Source organism: Myotis myotis, unplaced genomic scaffold, assembly GCF_014108235.1.
Source record: "Myotis myotis isolate mMyoMyo1 unplaced genomic scaffold, mMyoMyo1.p scaffold_m19_p_43, whole genome shotgun sequence".
NCBI lineage: Eukaryota > Metazoa > Chordata > Mammalia > Chiroptera > Vespertilionidae > Myotis > Myotis myotis.
Window position 1 is genome coordinate 1,524,526 of NW_023416350.1, and position 23,533 is coordinate 1,548,058.

Genomic DNA, 23,533 nt, shown 5'->3' on the forward strand with positions numbered 1-23,533 from the left:
GAGATTCATCTGTATCTCAAGGCAGTGAAGTGGCAATAGAGTAGTCTGCCAATCAAGTGATCTGCATTATAGTCCCAGCTCGCCACTGATGATCTTTCTGACCCGATGACCAGATTATTGCTAACCTTCCCCATATCCTCAGTGCTATGCAGGACTCAAAAGAAAGCAGACTTTCTGCAGTAAAAGGTTATAGTAGTAAATTATCAGAGAACTGAGGGATTCTGTGGATTTGAACTTTTATTAGATGTGAATGAATTCACCAATCCTGATATCTGTACATGCTCGTTTATATTTGCAGAAAAGGAGATGGCTTATGGAGGTTCATACTGCAGAGATAATATGTTTGAAGGCCAAGGGAAATTACATTAGAGAGGGTAGCTTCAGGAATTTCACTATTAATAGTTTAAACTGTGGAAAGAGAAGTGTCTGTATGAATTAAAGATATCACAGTATGGACGTGATTTATACTGTGGCAGAAAGAAGAAAGGGCTGACCAGCTATCAGAGAGAAATCCCATAGCTAAACTGAGCACTGGAAATTAATCAAATGCATGGCATCCTTGACCTGTGGCCATACCACTAACTCCGTTCCTAAAACTTATAGCTCGGTAGAATAGAAACTTTTGTATTTTCCACCCTCGCTGAAGTAACTTGTTCTACTCTTATCTACATAGTCACATTAATTCAGTTTGCACTCAGTTTTGCTACAACTATTGCAAATGTAAGGAATATATATATATGTAAATACTAAGTAGTTAAATAGGATAACTGGAGAGTGTTTCTAACACTCAGGTAGTAACATTTATTTCCTTGGCATGTTTTATTATTTATAATTTTACAAATCTTTTCTTAGATTACCACAACCTATAAACAAACCCACAGGAGCCAGGGCTTTTGGAGAACGCTCTATAAGCAGAGTTTCTCCAAGACCAAAGGTAAGTAATGTCTGCTCATCTGTGAAATGGTCTGACCACTCTTCCCTTTATGTTTTACCAAATAGTTATGATTGATAAATTAGATAGTTTATGTAAAGCTGCTGAAAAATTATATGTCATATGAAGAGTGCGATTTTGGGGTACATTATTCTACAATTTTTTGAGTATCTAGTATGTGCCAGACACTGTGATAGGTATAGAAACTGAAAAAAGAATCTGGTGTGATCCTTGCCCTCAAAGATCCTGCCCTCTATATAGGAGGACAGGGGTGAAGGGTGGGGTAGAGAAATACACATGTTTTCTAAACCTGGGAAGTGAGGCCTACAAGTAGACTATTAGCAAAAGTTAAATTGGGATGATCCTTCGTCAGGCATGGCAGCAGATAGGTGTCACCTGTTTGTTGGCCCAAAGCATTTCTCTATTACAGCAGCTCTGTCCAGTGCACACTAAGCTTCCACTTCAGCCCTGAGTATTACCAAGCTGTACTTCTCGTCATTTACCCCAGGCTACCCTCTGTTGTGATGTGTCAGAGAGATGCGAAGAAGCTCTGCTAAACCCTGGGTCATGGTATTCATCCCATAGTGGATTCTTTTGAATAAATTATCACCCAGCTCTCTAATGCGTCTGGTGGACTTTTTGACCTTAACAATTTCCTAAATAATGGGCTAAATTTCAAATATAGTAGCATTATCTCAGAGGCGCATTTTAGTGAACTATTCAACTACGTGTGCTTTGACTAAAAACCCCACAATGAGTTATCCATACATTCTGGCCTTAAGCATAGGACAGTTGCTTTATCCTGTGTTCACCTGAAAAAAACAACCAGCCAGCTATTCCTGCCATGTTGGAAGAGACATGGTGGGATTTATGAAGACCACAGTATATATAAAAACCAGGGGTGGCATTTTTATGGGCAACTAAAGAACTATGGTCAGTTCTGACTTAGCAGTTTCTGCTTTTGTCATAGACTCTAAAATTGACCTTTGTGTTCTTGGAGAAATAGCTGAATCTAGGGCTGGGGCTAGAAAAATATAAACAAGCCTAGAATTCTGGTATCTTATAGTGCCAGAAAGTAAGGAAGTGCTTAAAAAAAAAATGGAACACAGAAAAAGGACACAGGAGCCAACCTGAGCAGCCAATGGCCAAAACTGGGACAACATAAGCAAGAAAATAAGTAGAATAGGGTAGTATTAAATTCTAACCCAAGAAATAAAATAAGTATTCATATTGCTATAAATAAAATGGCAGAGAAAGAACAAAGCATCCCATAGAAGAACTCGAAGTCAGGTAGAAGGAATGAGTGGCTATAGAAAATGGCTGGCTGTCAGTCACAGCGATAATAATTGCTTCAGGCAAGATCCACAGGTGAATATTAAAATTAGCTAGTGAAACTTTAAAGAGGAAAAGAGGATATTTGTATAGCCTCAAAGTATCTTACCAAATTATTAATTACTGTGGTGGTTTTAGCCTTTGTTCACAAATTCTTTGATGTTCCTCTATCCAGAAGGTGGAGCTTAGTTTACCTTCTTTTGAGTGTAGGCTGGATTTAGTGACTTGCTTCTAACAAGCAGAGTAGAGAAAGTGGCTGTGTGTTAGCCAGAATTACACCTGTTTCCTCTTTTATTCCTCATTTTTCTGAGTCTTCAAAAGCATTAATGTGTTAAATTTCATGGATGACACAGGGAGATGGTTGATTTTTTTCAGTTCATCTTTTGTTGCAGGAAGCACCTCATGCTGAAGAGTTTTGGGATGACTCGACAGTGTGGGGCATCCGTTGCACCAAGACACTGGCACCCAGTCCTAAGAGCCCAGGAGACTTTACATCTGCTGCACAGCTTGCATCTACTCCTTTCCACAAACTTCAGGTGGACTCAGCACACGCTCTGGAAGATAAAGGTTGTGTAACAATACTTGTGTAGGGTATAGGTTTATTTTATGTTTTACAACAAACAGAAAGGCTACTACAGACAGATTAAATAAAAAATAATGAACATTTATATTTTATTAATTTGATAAGAGTAACAAATAGTAATTTTTAGTTCTTGATATTTGTCTAGAGATCTCATTACTTTAGAGGCATAGCCAAGTACTAAGAAAATGTTATTTATTTTTTAAATATGTTTTTATTGATATTTAGAGAGAGAGGAAGGGAAAGGAATAGAAATAGAAACATCTATGAGAGAGAAAAATTAATCGGCTGTCTCCTGCCTGCCCCCCTACTGTGGATTAAGCCTACAACCCGAGCATGGGCCCTGACCAGAAATTGAACCAGTAACCTCTTGATTCATGGGCTGACACTCAACCACTAAGCCACACCGCCATGCAGAAAATTTTATTTTTTAGTGATCTGATTTAGTGAGAGTAATGAGAAAACTTAAATAGTCCTTATTTCCCCAAAATGTAATACTTCTATATCAAGATCTTTGTACTGTATATCTGAATTGTACCTTAATATATAACATTTTCATTGAGCACAGATAGTTGTTACTCATTAACTGCTGGCCTACAAAATATATATGCAATGAGACCTGAAACTACTTTACCTTTTGGAAGACTACTGAATTACTAGCCAACTCTTGTCATTGCTGGCACTTTTTTTTTTTTTTTTAAGAAAGCAATTGTTCACTGAAGCATGCCAGTAAAAGAATTGCCAAGGAATTTCTCTCCCCTAGATGGAAGCATATTTGAGCTTGTATACTTAAAAATGTTTAACTAAAGGTATAAAACTTTTTTGTCAAGTATTAACCCAACATGATATATTTCTTTTCTGAATTTTAAAGAGGAGGTCAGCTGAAACCTGAACAATTGCCAAGTGTTACCACAAGTTTGCCACTTCAATAAAAAAATGTTTTTAAAGTTTTTTTCCCTTCAAGAAAACTAGTTTAATCAGTCAAGAGCCTTTCAGAACAGTCAAAAATTGGCTACAATTATAGTATTTGCCAGTTTGGTTCTATAAATAGGAGCTGATATTCTAGTTTTTAAAAATATTAGCACCTATTTGGTGAGGCAGTATCTGATAAAATTTAATTCAATGTAATATTTGGCTATATATAGTACTAACATCACTTGGTAGAAGTTTATTCTACATTTCTGCCCTATCTAGTCTGTTAATCAGTAGATGTGTGGGGTTTTTTTTCTTTAGTTAAAAGGAGTGGCAACTGTTGCCAGGGAGCTTTCTGATGTAAACATACTATATCATTCAATCAACTAAAACAACCGACTGACTGAAAGACACCAAAACCCCTGCCCTCCTAAAGCCTGGCAGTCTTTTGTACTCGATGTCCTTGTCATCAGGTTCTCCCAAAGCAGCGTGTGGCCTGCCTCCTATACCAGTAACCTCCCATGATTTGGTCATCCTCCCCACAGTGGACCTGCCCTTCTCCAGGCCCTATTCTCTGAAGGATTGTATGGATTAGATGTATAAAGTTGAAATGCTCACATATATTAGTAGTAGAATGTTTTTTAAAGTGATTTTCCCCCCTTTTAAAAATCTTGCAGCACATTTACCATGGAACACTATTTTAAAATTACAACAAGAGTCACTATAAAAAGGAATCCTTGACTTTATAACAAAATCATGTGTGTACACACGTGTCCACATAACGTCTAACCTCTAATTTTTTATGTTTCAGAAAATGTGATAGCAGCACAGTGCACCCATGTGCCTTTGGATTCATGTGAAGAAAACGTGGTGCAACCCTCAAAAGACAGAAAGTTCAGGTATAGTGAGCATGTGGTTCTGTCACTCCATTTTCATTCTAGCTTTGCTTTAAGATGTAATAGAATTCCAGTTCTTAAAGGCTAATAGCATTTTTATGGACTCTCAGCTTTAAGTCCGAAGGCCCTCTCTGTGGATAAAAAGAATAATTAATCTAAACATGGGGTACATCAGGGCTATGAGAAAAGCAATGAGGTAGCAGAGAATCCCTGTGGGAAGAGTTTCTGTATCTGATTTCCACTAATTTGGGGAGCAGAACTGTAGTACTCTTACCAAAGACCCTGTTGCAGAACTGAGCAAACAGAATTCCTTCTCTATACCCATTGTAATTAAGACAGTCAATCACTTCCTTTTATGAGGCAGAAGATACAGTGTTTAAACTTAGGAATTGGTGCACAATGCAGACTTACCATACATTAATGTTTTGCAGAAGTAAAATTCCAACATATTTGAGTAGTCTGATAGACACTGAAAGTAGCTATAATCTTTTGAGCATTTATTATATCCCAGAACAGTGGCTATGCTTTTCATAAACTATATCTTTTAATTAACCGTACAGTACCTTCAGTTATAGGAACTAGTCTTTTCTACCATTACAGATGAGGAAACCAGGCTTAGAAGGCTAAATAAAAGACCTAAAGTCATACAGCTTCTAATTGGAAGCATGGGAACTTGAACCCATATCTCTTATTTTAGAACCCTTGCTCTCACCACTGGGCTGTGCTCTTGTTATCAAACTCCCCCCTTCTCCCCCCCCCCTTTTTTTTTTAATTAGAGAAAAGGGATTTCTCTGGTACCTTTTTAATATTCTTTTTATTTTTTACTTTATTTTTATTGTTGACACTATTACAAATGTCCCCATCTTCCCCCCCTCTTTGTCCACCTCCACCCAGCCTCCCCCCACTTTGCCCACCTCCATCCAGCCTCCTCCCCCTTTCCCTCTGGCCATCACCACACTGTTCTCTGTCTATAGGTTATGCTTATATGTTCTTTGGCTAATCCCTTTGTTTTCTGTGTCCCCCCTCACACAGCTGTCAGTCTGTTCCATGTATCCATGCCTCTGTTTCTATTTAGTTTGTCAGTTTATTTTGTTAATTAGATTCCACAATAAGTGAGGTCATATGGTATTTGTCTTTCTCTGACTGGCTTATTTCACTTAGCATAATAATTTTCAGGTTCTTCCATGCTGTCATAAAAGATAAGATTTTCTTCTTTTTTTTTTTTATGGCTGCATTGTATTCCATTGTGTAAATATACCATGGTATTTTTATTCATTCATTGACTGATGGGCACTTGGGCTGTTTTACAGATCTTGGCTGTTGTAAATAACACTGCGATGAACATAGGGGGTGCATAGGGGGTGCATATATTTTAAATTGATGTTTCAGGATTCTTAGGATATAGTCCCAGAAGTGGGATCACTGGGTCAAAAGGCAGTTCTATTTTTAATTTTTTGAGGACACTCCATATTGTTTTCTACAGTGGCTGCACCTGTCTGCATTCCCAACAACAGTGCATGAGGGTTCCCTTTCTCCACATCCTCACCAGCATTTGTTGTTTGTTGATTTATTGATGATGGTTGCCATTGTGGCAGGTGTGAAGTGATATCTCATAGTGGTTGTAATTTGCATTTTTCTTGAGCATTTTTTCATATGTCTATTGGCCAGCTGTATGTCTTCTTTGGAGAAGTATCTATTCCAGTCCTTTCCCCAATTTTTAATTGGGTTTGTCTTCCTGATGTTGAGTTGTATAAGTTCTTTATATATTGGAAATATATATCCTATCTAATAAAAGAGAAACATGGTAATTAGCTGTACCTCCGCTACCCTTCCCATTGGCTAATCAGGGCGATATGCAAATTAACTGCCAGCCAAGATGGCGGCCGGCAGCCTGGCAGCTTGAAACTAACATGAGGCTTGCTTGCTTCAGTGACGGAGGACTCCAACGTTCCCCGCCTGCCGCTGCCGGCCTCTGAGCTTGCAGATTGAAACATTGTTACAAATATAGAAGCTAAACAAAATCCCAGAAACCTGCTTTCAGCCAGCCGGGATCTCAGAGCTGGAGTTGAAACAGTGTTTCGATTATAGAACCCAAACAAACCAGATACCTGCTTTCAGCAGCCGAGGCCTAAGAGCTGGAGCCAAGCCTCAGAGCTAAAGCTGGCCCAGAAAAAAAAAAAAGAAAAAAAGGAGCGGTTGGGAGCTTCAGTCACCTGCCAGCCTGAAAACAGCCCTCAGCCCCTCACCCAGACTGGCCAGGCACCCCAGTGGGGACCCCCACCCTGAAGGGTGTGTGACCAACTGCAAACAGCCATCATCCCCTCATCCAGGCTGGCCAGGCACCCAAGCGGGACCTCCACCCTGATCCAGGAAACCCTTCAGGGCAAACCAGCTGGGCCCCACCCGTGCACCAGGCCTCTATCCTATATAGTAAAAGGGTAATATGCCTCCCAGCACCGGGATCAGCGGAGCCTAGAGGCCTCCCGCCACCGGGATCAGCGTGACAGGGGGCAGCACCCAAACGCCCTGATCGCCCTGCAGCTCTGTAGCTCTGTGTGTGACGGGGTGGGGCCACAACCTCCCTATCTGCCCTGCTCTGTTCGTGACAGGGGGCAGCACCCCAACCCCCTGATGGGCCCTACTCTGTGCGTGACAGGGGGGAGCTCCCCAATCCCCTGATCCACCCTGCTCTGTGTGTGACGGGGTACGGAGCCGCAACCCCCCTTTTGGGCCCTGCTCTGTGAGTGACAGGGGGCAGCGCCCCAACCCCCTGATTGGCCCTGCTCTGTGCATGACGGGGTGGTGCTGCAACCTCCCCATCAACCCTGCCTTGAGTGTGACAGGGGGCGGTGCTCCAACCCCCCAATCGGCCACACCCTGAGCGTGACTGAGGGTGGCATCGCAACCTCCCGATCTGCCCTACTCTGTGCATGACAGGGGAAGGCGCCCCAACTCCCCAATCAGCCCTGCTCTGAGCCCAACCAGGGGCTGCACCTAGGGATTGGGCCTGCCCTCAGCCACCCAGGAGCAGGCCTACGCCAGCAGGTGGTTATCTCCTGAGGGGTCCCAGACTGCGAGAGGGCACAGGCCAGGCTGAGGGACCCCCTCTTCCCCCCGAGTGCACAAATTTTTTCCCCCCGGGCCTCTAGTCTTTATATAATTGGAAATTAACCCCTTATCAGATGTATCCTGCCGGGGTCCAACCCCAGCGGGTCCATGGGTCCCCAAAGGTGTGGACGGAGTCGGTGAAGAAGGAATGACACGGAGACAGCGTTCAGTTGATCAGCAGCCTAGCCAGGATCTCTAGCCAAGTTCTGTTCAGGATCTCCAGCAAAGTTCTGGTTCGGATCTCCAGCCAGGTTCTGTGTCCATGTTCTCTTGCTAGGTTCTCCAGCCAGGTTCTGTAGCCATGTTCCCTCGCTAGGTTCTCCAGCCAGGTTCAGTCACCAGGTTCTAGTCAGGTTCTCTTGCCATGTTCTATAGTCAGGTTCAGTCCAGGATCTTTTGCCATGTTCTCTCGCTAGGTTTTGTCTCTAGGTTCTGTTGCCAGTTTCTGTCCAGGATCTTTTGCCATGTTCTCTCCAGCTAAATTCTTCTGTCTCTAGGTTCTGTGTAGGTTCTGTCTTCTAAGTTCTGTCTCTTTCTGTCTTGTTACATCTGTATTTATACCAGTTGATTCAATCCTATCAATCTCTATTACAAAGGTTAGGGCGTTTCTTATCTCCATTCCAGGGAGTAAAGATTATGTAGCTTAAGCATGATTGTTCGTAGTTAAAGTGATTAATTACCCGCCTGGCACTTAGTTGAGGGGTTTTATTCCCTCCCTAACTTCAGGGGAAAATCCCTACCTGGGGAAACAACCTTTCTCAGAGAGGAGACCTTGGTTAAAACACATAGTGCCAAGTAGGTGAGCAAACATTTTAAGAACAGTATGCCATATATGCCAGGTCCTTTGAAACAGCAAGGATGGACTGGCTCCCGGCAGTATCCTTGGCAAATATGTTCTCCCATGCAATGAGTTCCCTTCTGATTTTATTGTTATTTTTTTTTTTTTGCCGTGTAGAACCTTTTTAGTTTGCTGTAGTCCCATTTGTTTATTTTTTTTTCTTTGTTTCTCTTGTCCTAGGAGACATATCAGTAAAACTATTACTATGAGAAATGTCTGAGATTTTACTACCCATGTTTTCTTCTAGGATTTTTATGGTTTTGTAATTTACATTCAAGTCTTTAATCCATTTTGAGTTTATTCTTGTGTATTGTGTAAGTTGGTGGCCTAGTTTCATTTTTTTTTTTTTTTTACCCACCCGATTTTCTCAACACGATTAATTGAAGAGACTGTGTTTACTCCATTGTATGTTCTTGCCTCCTTTTTCAAATACTAATTGACCATATAGGTATGGATTCATTTCTGGGTTCTCTGTTCTTTTTCATTGATCTATATGCCACTCTACAGGTTGAGTATTGATTTGGGGTTTATAAATAAATTTTAGCCTGGACATCCTATATAATATAAACCTAATATGCAAATCAACCTAACGGGGAACTACCGGGCACTATGACATGCACTGACCACCAGGGGGTAGACGCTCAACACAAGAGCTGTTCCCTGGTGGTCAGTGCACTCCCACAGAGGGAGTGCCGCTCCTCCAGAAGCCCAGCTCACAGCTGGTGAGCGCAGCAGCAGTGGCCAGAGCCTCTCCTGCCTCCAAAGCAGCACTAAAGGCCCCTCGGGGGATGTCCGACTGCTGGGAGCAGGCCAAGCAGGTGGACATCCCCTGAGGAATCCTGGACTGTGAGAGGACACAGGCCAGCCTGAGGGACACCGCCCACCCCCCCCTCCCCCCGACCCCCCTTCCCAGTGCACGAATGTCATGCACCGGCCGCTAGTGAATTCATCAATATGGAATCCATGAGTACTGAGGTTGAATGTACAGACTAATATGTGTGTAAAAATGTGCCAGTGTTGGGTTGTTGAATTGCAGTTCACACTTTCGGTTTATTTCATTGTTATAAAAGAAGGTATTTTGGATAAAGATAAGTGTTCAATCTTGGTGACAGTACTGATGCTCCTATAATAGCTTGGGGGGTATAAACTGGTTCCTCTCAATGTTCCCTACTAAAGAATATTCCCTGTATTACCTACCAATTTATCAAATATATTACCACATCTTTGATTTATTTCTAATCATATGGTACTAGCTCTGTATTTGTATATTTTTGTTTTGTCTGAAGAAAATGCTTTAATCAGCTTTGTGAAGCAATTTTGGAATATCATTTCTAGAATGAAAAGGAAACTGCTTTGTGAGGCTTTTATGTGGTCAAATCTAGTAGTCTTGTAATCACGTGGTATTTAGTTTCCTCCTCTCTCTTTTTTTTCACACATCCAGTCCAATTCAAGAGAAAAACCCAGAAGCAGCATTCCCCATCAGTGCATCTTCAGCATCCTTACTGCATCCGAGCCAGCCAGCGGCAGGTGGCATGCTGACCAGCGAGGCAGAGCGGAACCTGAAAGCTTGTACACTCACAGATACCAACCTTCCTGTTGTGCGGGAACCATCTGACACCAGTGCTGGACTCCAGACAGAATGGGTGCAGCCTCGGTCACTTGGGAATGTGGATACCTCAAGTATGAACAGATTCTCAGTCTTCATTGTGCCCCCAAATAAGGACAGTCGCCTAGTAAAAGCTGCTTCATGAAAAGCTCAAAGAGCAGGGACTCAAATGTCATTCAGAAAGAATTTGCATACTTTATCACATTTGCTGATGCTAGAGGGCAAGTTCATCCATTTTAATTTAATTTTATTTTTTTCTTAATCCCACCCCAAGGATATTTTCCATTGATTTTTTTTTAGAGCGAAATAGAGGGAGAGACACAAAGAGTGAAACATTGATGTGAGAGAGACCCATCATTTGGTTGCCTCCCGCACGGGCCAGGGATCAAGCCTGCAATTGAGGTACATGCCCTTGACCAGAATCATACCTGCGACCCTACTGTCCAAGGGTCGATGTTCTATCCACTGAACAAGATTGGCTAGGGCCATCCATTTTAATTTTAGAAAGTGTCAAAAATACCTGTTGGAAGAGGAAATTGGACTTGGAGGGCATACTATGTGTCAAGCGTTTAATGTAATACTGTTGTCTCCATTTTACAGAAAAGTAACCAGGTTCAGTGTTTAAGAGATCCCCAAACCCAGGCTGCACAAAAACATTTTGCATAATGGTTAGAAGCCCAGCCTCTGGAGATAGACTGGCTAGGTTCTAATCCTGGCTCCCCCTCCTATGAGGTCATGTGATCTTAGCTGAGATTATTTCAGCCCTCTGTGGCCTTTCTGTAAAGTGGCAATGATGCTAGTACCTACTTAGTCTTATAGTAAGGACCAAGTAAGTTACTAACTGTAAAGTACCCAGAACGGTATCCTACGTAGACTTAGCACTAAGTAAATGTTAATGATGCTAGATTAGGCTTGATCACTGCCACTAACTTTTTTCTTCTCTTTAGAAATGATTTCTCTTTTGTGAACCCAAAATATCTCATACATACAAATTGCACATAGGTAGTGTGCGTATTAAAAGGCAGCATCTTTTGCCCTGTCCGGGTTGCTCAGTTGGTTGGAGGGTCGTCCCATATACCAAATAGGCTGGGAGTTCGATCCCCCGTTGGGGCGTGTACAAGAAGGAACTGATTGATTTTTCTCTCACATTGATGTTTCTCTCTCTAAAATCAATAAATGTATCCTCAGGTGAGATTTTTTTTTAAAGGCAACATCATTTGTAGACATAAGTGAAAAAGCAATTTAGAGAATATATATCGGAGCATATTAAAAGTACCTAACTAATATGCAGGTCTCCCTTTAAGACATGTACCCATAATTGTGCTAAAGGCAGTATCTAGCAGTTCTAGATGAGTGAAACAGGTGCCTTTGGTGTTGATTTCCTTTGTCTCAACTGAATATTGGTCTAATTATAGATCTAAAATGACAATGAACTATACAGAACCATTCATTTTGACTTTTGAAAATGGTTTTTATTATTTGAATCAGTGCTCTTTACAGGTGAGGCTTCTGAAAGCTTATTTAATGTATGTCTCCACTTGCTGTATTTGTAATATCTTAGGTACTAACTTTATTTATTTATTTATTTTTTGTTCCCATTTCTTTAAGACTTCACTGTTGAGAATCCATGGGATGATCGATTGATTTTCAAACTTCTGTCCGGGCTTTCTCAACCAGTGCGCTCCAGTCCAAATGCTTTCGAGTGGCAGTGTAAACTTCCTGCCATCAAGCCCAAGACTGAGTTTCAGCTGGGTAAGAACTATGTGGTAGTAACTTGAAACTCTTATTTCTCTGTGGGAAGTTTGTGGTGACCCGTGTGTGTGTTATTTTGCTTCTGGCACCACCATCACCTTGGGAAGGGTATTAAGCCATAAAAGTAGGTAACATTTTTATTGCTATTGGGGCTCTAACGTCTAGAAGGCCAGTTGACAATACCTATTAAAATTAAAAATGCACATACTTTTAGATGCAGACATCACTTCTAAGGATTTCTCAAAGATATACTGCATATATTCCAAATAATACGTGCATGTAAAAGCAGCAGGTTGGAAGCTACATAGGTGCCAGTGGGGACTGCTTCAATAAATAACTGGATATCTCTGCAGTGAAATGCAGCTCTCTATACTTATAGGGGTTGGCCTCCAAAACATGCTGTTAAGAAAAGAGCAGACTAGTTTTATGTACTGCTCTTTCTTAAAAATATTTTTATTAATTTCAGAGAGGACAGGAGAGGGAGAGAGATAGAAACCTCAATGATGAGAGAGAATCATTGATTGGCTACCTCCTCCATGCCCCACACTGCGGATAGAGCCTGCAACCCAGACATGTGCCCTGAATAGGAATCAAACTGTGACCTGTGGTTCATAGGTTGCCGCTCAACCCACTGAGCCACGCTGGCTGGCTGCTTTTTGTTTCTTAAAAAGATCATGTCTATATATATTCATATTTGATAGTATTTCCAGAGAACTTTTGAAAGGTACTCAAAACTAATAAAAATGGGCGTGGGGCTCTGGCCAGTTTGGCTCAGTGGATAGGGCATCCTCCTGCGGACTCAAGGGTCCCAGGTTCGATTCCAGTCAGGGGCATGTGCCTTGGCTGCGGGCACATCCCCAGTGGGGGGCGTGCAGGAGGCAGCTGGTCGATGTTTCTCTCTCATTGATGTTTCTGACTCTCTATCCCTCTCCCCTCCTCTCTGTAAAAAAATCAATAAAATATATTTAAAAAAAATGGAAGTGGGGAAACAGTGGATGTGGATAACAATGGGAATAACATTCTAACAACATACTTTCCATACGTAATACACAGACTCCTTTGTTAACATTTTGTTTTAGTGCAGAACATTTGTTGAAGTTGATGAGCCAATATTGTTACATTATTATTAACTAAAGTTTATATTAGGGTTCTCTTCCTTAGTATTGTTTTGAGAAATGTGAAATGATGTGTATCCATCATTACAGTATCATACAGTGTAGTTTCACTGCCCTAAACCTGCCCTGTGCTCACCTAAAACCCTGTCAACGACCCATCTTTTTACTACTGTCTTCATAGTTTTGCCTTTTCCAGAATGTTATATAGTTAAATCATATAGTATGTAGACATTTTAGATTGGCTTCTTTCACTAAGCAATATGCATTTTTAAGATCCCTCCATGTCTTTTAATGGCATAATGGCTCTTTTCAGTTGCTGAGTAATAATTCACTTATTTATTCATTTACCTATTGTAGGCTATCTTGTCTGTTTCTGAGTTTTGGGCAATTATGAGTAAAGCTGCAGTAAACATCCCAGTGCAGGTTTTGTGTGGACATAACTTTTCAGTTCATTTGGGTAAATATCAAGGAGTTTGATTGCTGGATTATATCATAAGAATATTTTTACATTGTCTTCCAGAAGGGTTTTACCATTTTGCATTCCCACCAGCAAAAATGAGAGTTCTGTTGCTCCCATCCTCACAGCATTTGATGGTATCAATGTTTTCAGTTTTAGCTATATTAATAGATGTGCATTATTATTTTTAATTTGCCTAATGACATGATATTGAACATTTTTATATGTTCACTTGCCATCTGTATATTTTCTTTGATGAGTTATAAATCTTTGGCCCCTTTTTAAATCGGGTTGTTCATTTTCTTAGTGTTGAGTAAAAGAGTTTGTTGTATTTTTTAGATAATAGTGCTTTATCAGATAAGTGTTTTGCAAAAATTTTCTTTCAGTCTCTGACTTTGTTTTCTATTTTTCATTCATTTCTTTCACAGACCATATTTTTTTCAAATATGTTTTTTTCTTTTCCTTTTATTGATTTTAGAGAGAGAGGGAGACGGGGAGGGAGATAGAAATGTCAGTCAGCTGCCTCCTGCATGCCCTCTACTGGGGATCAAGGCTCTAACCCACGCATGTGCCCTGACCAGGAATCAAACTGGCAACCTCCTGGTGCACGGGACAAAGGCCAATCAACTGAGCCACACCAACCATGGCACACAGATTATGCTTTTGTTGTATCTAAGAAGTCATTGACAAATCCAAGGTCACCTAGATTTTCTCTCTGTTGTCTTCTGGGCCTTTTATTTGGTAGTTCTGTGTTTTACATTTAGGTGTATGATCCATTTTGACTGAACTTTTGTGAAAAGTTCTGTATCTAGATTTATTTTTGCAAGTTGATGTTCAGTTATTCTATCACCATTTGTTGAAAAGACTCTCCTTTCTTAATTGCCTTTGCTTCTTTGTCAGTGAGCAGCTGACTAGATTTGTTTGGGTCTGTTTCTGGGTCTATTTCTGTCTGTTCACTGACCTATTTGTCTACCCTTTCACCAATACCACAGTGTCCTGATTATGGTAGCTTTTTTTTTTTAAAAAAAAATATATTTTATTGATTTTTTACAGAGAGGAAGGGAGAGGGATAGAGAGTTAGAAACATCGATGAGAGAGAAACATCGATCAGCTGCCTCCTGCACACCCCCTACTGGGGATGTGCCGGAAACCAAGGTACATGCCCTTGACCGGAATCGAACCTGGGACCCTTCAGTCCACAGGCTGAAGCTCTATCCATTGAGCCAAACCGGTCAGGGCAATTATGGTAGCTTTTATTGTAAGTCTTGATGTTGGTGTTGGGTAGTGTCAGTTCTTTGGTTTGTTATCCTTCAATATTGTGCTGGCTATTCTGGGTCTTTTTCCTCTCCATATAAAGTTTAGAATCAGTTTGTCAATATCCATGAAATCTTACATTGAATCTATATTATCAAGATGGGAAGAATAACAACTTGACAGTTTTATGTCTTCCTGTTCATGTACATGAAATATCTCTATTTAAATCTTTGATTTTTTTCATCAGGGTTTTGTCATTTTTCTCATATAGATTTTGTGCTTTTTTTATGTTTGTGGGGTTTTTTTGTTAATCCTCACTTGAGGAAATTTTTTTTTGTTTTTCATTCCTTTTTTAGAGTGGAAGGGAGGAGAGAGAAAAAACAGTGTTGTTTGCCTCGATTGATTGCCTCCCACCTGTCCCCCAGTTGGGGCATAGGCTTGAATTGCAACCAAGGCACATGCCCTTAACTGGGGCTCGAACCCTCAATCCTTTGGTATGTGGGCCAATGCTCTAACTGCAGAGCAACGCTGGCCAGGGCAGATCTTGTACATATTTTGTTAGATTTTAACGAGCTTTGCATACCTGGAGTGAAATGTTAATGGTATTGTGTTTTTAATTTCAAATTGTATTTATTCATCTTGGTACATAGGAAAGCAACTGACTTTTGTACATTAACCTTGTATCCTGCAACCTAGCTATAATCACTTATTAGCTACAAATTTTTGTTGATACTTTGAGATTTTTCTGGATAGGCAATACTGCTGTCATCTGTGTACAAAGACTATTTTATTTCTTTTACCCCAGTTTGTATGCCTCTTATTTCCTTTTTTTCACTTATTGAGTACAGTGTTGAATAGGAATAATGAGAAGAGATATCCTCACCTATTCCTGATCTTAGTGGGGAAACATATATATTGTTTCTCACCAATAAGTATGATGCTAGCAGTAGGTTTTTTGTAGATTTTCTTTATCAAGTTGAGGAAGTGCCCCTCTATTCCTACTTTGCAGGGAATTGTTATCATGATTGAATGTTGAATTTTATTAAATACTTTTTCTGCAGCTATTGATACGACCATATGATTTTTATTTTTAGCCTGTTTATGTGATCAATTACTTTAACTGATTTTTTAATGTATACTTAGCCTTGCATACCTGAATTAAATCCCACATGGTTGTGGTGTATAATTTTTTTCTACATTTTTTTGGATTTGATTTGCCAATATTTTGTTGAGAATTTTTGCATCTGTGTTCTTGAGAGATATTGATTTTTAGTTTTCTTTTTTATAATTTTTTAAAATATATTTTATTGATTTTTTACAGAGAGTAAGGAAGAGGGATAGAGTTAGAAACATTGATCACACCCCCTACTGGGGATGTGCTGGCAACCAAGGTACATGCCCTTGACCGGAATCGAACCTGGAACCCTTCAGTCCGCAGGCTGACGCTCTGTCCACTGAGCCAAACCGGTTAGGGCTAGTTTTCTTTTCTTGTAATGTGTTTGCCTGGTTTGGTATTAGGGTAATGCTGACCTCATAGAATGGGTTAATAAGTTTTCCTCTGCTTCTGTCCTTTGAAAGCTATTGTAGAGAATTGGTATAACTTCTTCCTTTGTTTGGTAAAATTCACCAGTGAAACGATCTGGGCTTGGTGCTTTCTGTTTAGAAAGGCTTGATAATAGTAACATGTTCACTTTTGATATTAATATTGTGTGTCCTCTCTTTTTCTCAGGTAACCTGGGTATGGGCTTATTGTCTTTATTGATCTTTTTAAAAAATTAAAATAATTAGCTTTTGGGTTTTTTTTATATTCTCTATTGATTTTCTGTTTTCAATTTCTTTGATTGTTTTTTTCTCTAGTTCTTTTTTTCCTTCTGCTTTCTTTGGATTTAGTTAAGCATTGTGATAAAGTCTCCCCCATGCCCCCCCCCCCCCCCCACACACACACACACTTTGACATGTCTGTGTCCTCAGGTTCTTTGCTGGTCTATATTGATCACCTTCTTGGAGAAGGGGCTTTTGCTCAAGTCTATGAAGTTACCCATGGAGATGTGAAGGATACCAAAAGTAAACAGAAATTTGTTTTGAAGGTAAGTGTTCTGGGCAGCCTTTTGTTTAACAGAGAACTGCCTTTTAGAGCTTTCCTTTCCTTTCCTTTCCTTTCTTTCCTTTTCCTTTCCTTTCCTCTCCTCTCCTCCCCTCTCCTCCCCTCCCCTCCCCTCCCCTCCCCTCCCCTCCCCTCCCCTCCCCTCCCCTCCCCTCCCCTCCCCTCCCCTCCCCTCCCCTCCCCTCCCCTCCCCTCCCCTCCCCTCCCCTCTCCTCCTCTCCTCTCCTCTCCTTTCCTTTCCTTTCCCTTTTTTTCTTTTCTTTTCTTTGACTGGTAGTTTCTTTCATTTAGGTTTATAGCCCCCACTTAAGAACCAAAATTACCCTACGTGGACTCAGTAAAATTATGTTGCATGCAGCAGGTTCCATAATGCAGCAACACCGCACAGCTTGTCATCACTTCCCACCCATGTCCTTCATTGGGATAGAAATTGCTTTCCTGCCATCCTTTCTAGAATGTGAGACTGGATTTGAATGTGACACACCTGGTTTGCAGGTCCAGAAGCCTGCCAATGCCTGGGAATTCTACATTGGGACCCAGCTGATGGAGAGACTATCACCCAGTGAGCGACACATGTTTATCAAGTTCTATTCTGCCCACTTCTTCCAGGATGGCAGTGTATTAGTGGGAGATCTCTACAGCTATGGAACATTACTGGTAAGTGTATTCACATTGATGATGTGGATATGAATCTGAAGTTCTTTATCTTATGCCTTGCACATACCTTGTATACTTGGAGCTTTCATTGGAGTGGTAGGCTGGGGCAAAGCTCTTGACTTGAAATTTCATTGGTCCTGTGTACCCAACTCATGATTCCACTTTCCATTGTTTCTAGAATGCTATCAATCTCTATAAAAACACCCCTGAGAAAGTGATGCCTCAAGCTCTAGTGCTTTCCTTTGCTATAAGAATGCTGCACATGATTGAACAAGTCCACAGCTGCGAGATCATCCATGGAGACATTAAACCAGACAACTTTATACTTGGAAGCAGGCAAGTGTTGTGTTTTTTACAAGGCTCTCCTCTTACCATTTGCCTAGCAGACTTTTTTTATTGTGCTCATGCGGCCTGGCCTTGTTTGTGTTTAATACAGATTTTTGGAACAGGACAGAGAAGATGATAATTTATCTGATGGCTTGGCACTTATTGACCTGGGTCAGAGTATAGATATGAAACTTTTTCCAAAAGGAACTACATTTACAGCAAAGTGTGAAACGTCCGGTTTTCAATGTACTGAGATGCTCAGTAACAAACCGTGGAACTACCAGGTATAAGAGTTAACCTGAGAGATTTGGAAACATTTTTCTTTATTATATTATAACTTAATTATATTTTCAGAATGAATTTGAGCATCTAGTTAGTATGAGCTGCTCTAGTCTCCTATCCTGGGATTTAGGCCATGCTTGAGTGTTATGTTCAGTTATGAGCACATTCCACGAGGCTTTGGAGCGCAGAGAGAGCGGAGGCTGGGGTCCCAGGGCCAGGAGTTCGGAGGCCTTCCAAACTGTCCCTGGGGGAGGGGATTCAAATGTTATGTTTGCCTCTGGGTGACAAAAGAAAGGAAGGACTTAGGACACAACAGCTCAAGGAGAACAGAGCTTTCAGGGGACAGTGTGTGATCTGTCCATGGAAGCTTCCACCAAAGCCTAGATAGGCATTCAGTAGGGCACATCAGTGGGATACAGAACATATGATGTCCACACTCTTCAAAAGTAACTTCTTGTGACTGTGTAGCTTGCTGAGTAAGTTAGACATTTTAATATACTGGTGTGTGAATTTGTATTGTAGATATATAGACCTATATTTTCTTTGTAGATTGATTACTTTGGAGTTGCTGCAACCGTGTACTGCATGCTTTTTGGCTCTTACATGAAAGTGAAAAATGAAGGAGGAGTCTGGAAGCCTGAAGGTCTTTTTAGAAGGTGGGTATTAGCACTAGTACTACCGTGAGGAGAGAATAAATATGGTGGTGTATTGAGTTCCATCTCAAGGGGAAATGGATCTCTGCCTGTGTGGAAAACCCATGCCTTGGCAAGTATGGTGACATGGCACAGTCCTGGGTGCTGGGTACAGTGAGCAAATTCCACAGCTTCATTACTCTGTTCTCATCTGAGACAGTGTGGCAGCCAGGGCCCTCCTAGAAGCAATGAAAACCCTGGCTGAATGGTTGCCTCCTGTATGTACCAATCACCTGGTGTTACCAAGCCTCCAGTTTTTGCATGTTTGTCCTCTTGCCTATGGAAATGGAAATTATAATCCTCCTGTGTACCCTAGATGTTTATTATAAGAAGCAAGAGAAATAATGCATGCGAAAGTGCTGTGTAAATTGTAGAGTAATATGATGAGGCAACTATCCATCACAGGGTAGGGTTTTAAGTCCCACCCCTGCATGACTGTAGTATTTCTGAGACTGTTTTCTCATCTGTAAAATCACAGTGGCAATTAATGATTGACTAGGATTCTTCCTTTCAACATAGATGGCTCTCTTCATATAATGTGTGAATGAACTATTGGTAATGTTTAAGCTGAGCATTTGGTACATGTATACTCATTATATCATTTATTAGAGGCCCAATGCACGAAATTTGTGCGGGGGAGGGGGAGGGCCTCAGCCCGGACTGCGCCCTCTCACATTCTGGGACCCCCTGGGGGATGTCCAACTGCCAGTTTAGATTGGGCCTAAACTGGAAGTCGGGCATTCCTCTCGCAATCCGGGACCCCTTGCTCCTAACCGCCTGCCTGCTTGCTCCTTACCACTTGTCTCACCACTCCTTACCGCTGCCACAAAGGCAGGAAAGGCTCCCACACCTGCTGCTATGCTTGCCAGCGTGGCTTCTGGCTGAGCAGCACTACCACTGTGGGAGTGCACTGACCACCAGGGGGCAGCTCCTGCATTGAATGTCTGCCCTCTGGAGGTCAGTACATGTCATAGTGACTGGTCATTCTGGTTGTTCTGCTGTAAGGGTCGCTGAGCTTTTATTATATAGGATACTTTTTCTTAAATGTTTTTGAAATATGAAAACATACATTGAAAAAGACATTCACCTTAAGTGTACAGCCAGAATGGAATTTTACAGACCTTACAAGAAAAAGACCTGTCAATAGTAATTTTATAAAATGCAGGGTCTGTACATAAATAAGAGGCTCCAGAGGAAAACTTAAGTATGCTTTATTCTGCATGAATCATCAAATTTAGCAACTACTTTATGCTTTCTCTTGCTCATCATGGAAGGACCAGAGCATTATTCAGAGGCTTCAATCTCTGACTAGAGTAGCCATAAATTAACTCTAAGCAGGCCTGATAATAATGGGCTGGATTTCCTGCCTGGAACACAAATTTCCCCCAGTGCATTATCTCCATTCTGGAATTTTTGCGGATAGCTTTAGCCATTACAGTGGTTAGAACTTTAAATCTGTGCTCTGTTCTGGGCATCCCAGCCTTTCTGCCTGTTCCTGGCATGGATGCAATGAGGCTTGTCAGAGCCATTGACCAGATTATCAGATCTGACAATATTGGAAATACCGGTAGCGATAAACAGATCAATATTCTTAAAAAAAAAAATTAAGAGAGAAAGGTTTTCCACTTAAGAGCTATTATTACTAAGACTACTTTTCTTGAATCACATTTTGGAAATAAGATATTTATAGATGTTTAATTATATCTCTTATTTATAAACTAGTGGCCTGGTGCACGAAATTTGTGCACATTAAAAGGAAATTAATTAGAGGAAATATTTTAATATTGCTATTTGCTCTTTATAATAGAAGTGTCGGAGATGAAAGAAAATTAGTAAAATGTATATGAAAATCTTCCTCCTGTCAGGGTCTGGGGCATGCCGCAGAACCCAGAGTCAAGTCCCCACCCACCCACGTGCACCTTGAAATCGTGTGAGACCCAGACCTGGCCAGCCCCACCCCCATCAAGCCCCACCAGGTGGGGGGTGCACCCTCAAGTCCCCTGGCCTGGTGCCGGGCAGTGCTGGGAGGGGGGCGCAGCCTCAGGTCCCCCGTCAAGCCCCGCTGGGTGGTGAAGCTCAGCCTCAGGGGCCCCATCAAGCCCTGCTGGGTGGGGAGCACAGCCTCAGGTACCCCAGTGTACCCTCAGGTCCCCTGGCCCAGCTTGAGGTCCCCTGGCCTGGTGCCGGGGCAGGCGGCACGACCTCAGGTCCCCTATCAAGCCCCGCCAGGCGGGGGGTGCAGCCTCAGGTGCCCCAGCTTGGCGCCACACAGCCTCAGGTCCCTTCTTATCGCTCATTATGGCTTGTTATGGGAACCCTGCCTCTGCTGTGGGCGCAGCCATTTTGTGTTACAGGACCCCCGCCTCCACTGTGGACGCAGCCATCTTGTGTTATGGGAACCCCGCCTCTGCTGTGGGCGCAGCCATCTTGTGATGGTGTGATGATGTGAGGGTTAATTTGCATATCACCTCTTATTATATAGGATAGATTAAACATTCCTTTTCTTGATGCACTGAGTTGTGTGTAGGTGAAGGTTGTTAATGTTCAGTTCTCCATGACTGGGAGTCAAAGGCAAGAGTGGGCCTTGCATATGGAATGCTACATTTTATCCTTTATTTGTGCTTTGTTTTCTCAGGCTTCCACATTTGGATATGTGGAATGAGTTTTTCCACATCATGTTGAATATACCAGATTGTCATCATCTTCCGTCTTTGGATTTGTTAAGGCAAAAGCTAAAGAAGATATTTCAACAACACTATACAAACAAGATTAAAACCCTCCGTAACAGGCTAATTGTACTGCTCTTAGAACATAAACGTTCTCGAAAATAAGACATGAGCACTACTGAAAAATCACGTTGTAAATGCTGGCCTGCTCACTTTGAGCCTTCATGTTTATTGTTTGTGTAAATGTTTCTTTGTTGTTTTTTCTTTTTGTAAATGTTTCTTTCTTAAAAGTCTATAAAATATATTCATGTGAGTGCTTGGTTATTGTCAATAGTTCAACAAAACACACAGCTTAATAAGATCCCTGTGTAGCATGGCTGCTCTTTGGACATAAACATTCATGAGAAGAATTGGTCTGTGGACATTCTCTAAAATCAGTTTTTAAACACTCACCTGTTCACTCTAAACCAAAAAAGGGCCAAAACAGCCTTTTTCCAAATTTGAGGGTTTGTATTTATGTAAAATAAGCAAAAATTCTCCAAACATAGCCAAGGGACTCAAGTTGTTATGAATAGTTTCCCTGTCTTATTGCCTGTTCTTCATTGCTATCTATGGGAAATACTAAAGTGATAAATCTTAGGCCTCTTCATTATTTAAAAATACCATTCAAAGGAAAATCTCACATCTTAAAAATAGCCTTATAAGCTGTGGTAAATCATTAAGTTAGCCCTAAAATTATAGTAGCCAACTTATCATTTATTAATTTTAAAGCTGGAAGCTTCCTACAACCTGAACTGAACTTCCTCCCTCCTTCATTAGCATAATGAAAGAAAGCCAATCTGAGGCAGCACCAGTTCAGAATCCAGACAACTGCTTCCTCCTACACTGACTCCCATCCTTTTCCCGTTCCAAAGGCCACCTCCACCAACTTTTTGTTGTTGGTTTTTTTGTTGTTTTGAGGATATTTTTTTCATTGCTTTTTCAGAGAGAGTGGAAGGGAGGGACAGGAAGAGAGAAACATCGGTGAGGGTTAGCTCCCTCACCCTAACTGGAGGCACTGAGCTGAACTGAAACACAGGTACAGGTACAGGTACAGGTACGTGCCCTGGGCCAGGAATCAAACCTGAGACCCTTCTATGTGCAGGCTGACACTAACCACTGAGCAACACTGGTCAGGGCACAACCCACTTTTTTGTGAGCCTTTCCAAAAATGATTTTATGCATATTTCTATGTATTTCTGAGACAATTAGCAGAATTTTTTTTTTCACTTAATGTATAGTAGAGAGTAGCTACATATGGCATGGTCACATTGAATGTTAATGGCTGTGTAATACTCAGTTATCTGGTAACATCTGTAAATTCCTAGAAGTGAAATTGCTGGGTTAAAGGTGAGTGCATTTAACATTTTGTGTCGATATTTGCAAACTGCCCCCATGGCGTCTGTGCCAGCCCGCATGGAAGCTTTTGTTCTCTACACCTCCACTAACATCACAGTTCTGTGACCTTTACTGCTGTGACACATGAAACATGGGATTTCCTGTGGTCTTCATTTGCATTCTCAGGAATTACACCAAATATATTAATATATTCAAGAGCTGTGTATTTCTGTGAACTCGGATCTTTTGTGCACATTTTATTTGGATTGTTCTTTTTCAGGTTAATTTGTCAGAGCCTTTGATGTATGAGATGCAAATATTTGTTCCAGTTTATTGTCTGTTTTTGATTTAAAATTTCTGTTGCCATGAAATTTTTAAAATTTTTGTGTTATACTCTGATTCATAAAGTTTTAAATTAACTTTTTTTTTTATTTTGTGTCATAAAATGCCATCCTCAATTGAAAAATAAGGAAGTTTCCTAAATTTTAAAGTTTCAAGTAACCATCACTATGGAAATGCTTATTTCTTGTCTTTCCTGTTTTGTTTTGCGTGTGTGTGTGTGTGTGTGTGTGTGTGTGTAGGTTCCCTTTCATATTATAGATTGTTTCTTTTGCTCTGCAGAAGGTTTTTCTGGTTGATGTTTGCTT

The 23,533-nt window shown here is 41.1% G+C and overlaps 1 protein-coding gene across 3 annotated transcripts in view; it reads left to right on the forward strand.

Moving 5' to 3' along the window:
- The window catches only part of BUB1 (BUB1 mitotic checkpoint serine/threonine kinase), a 44,781-nt gene extending 22,959 nt beyond the window's left edge, over nt 1-21,822 (forward strand). The window contains exons 15-25 of one of the 3 annotated variants that reach the window (XM_036306783.1): nt 853-934; nt 2,656-2,830; nt 4,567-4,654; nt 10,039-10,277; nt 11,812-11,955; nt 16,753-16,868; nt 17,495-17,542; nt 17,721-17,878; nt 17,979-18,153; nt 18,701-18,807; nt 21,479-21,822. In XM_036306783.1, the coding sequence (XP_036162676.1) occupies nt 853-934; nt 2,656-2,830; nt 4,567-4,654; nt 10,039-10,277; nt 11,812-11,955; nt 16,753-16,868; nt 17,495-17,542; nt 17,721-17,878; nt 17,979-18,153; nt 18,701-18,807; nt 21,479-21,674 (1,528 nt within the window). In that variant the 3' untranslated portion in view covers nt 21,675-21,822. Of the gene's footprint in view, nt 1-852; nt 935-2,655; nt 2,831-4,566; nt 4,655-10,038; nt 10,278-11,811; nt 11,956-16,752; nt 16,869-17,380; nt 17,543-17,720; nt 17,879-17,978; nt 18,154-18,700; nt 18,808-21,478 lie in introns of all 3 variants that reach the window. The other 2 variants (XM_036306782.1, XM_036306784.1) reach the window with 2 other exon arrangements.
- Nucleotides 21,823-23,533: the final 1,711 nt, after the last annotated feature.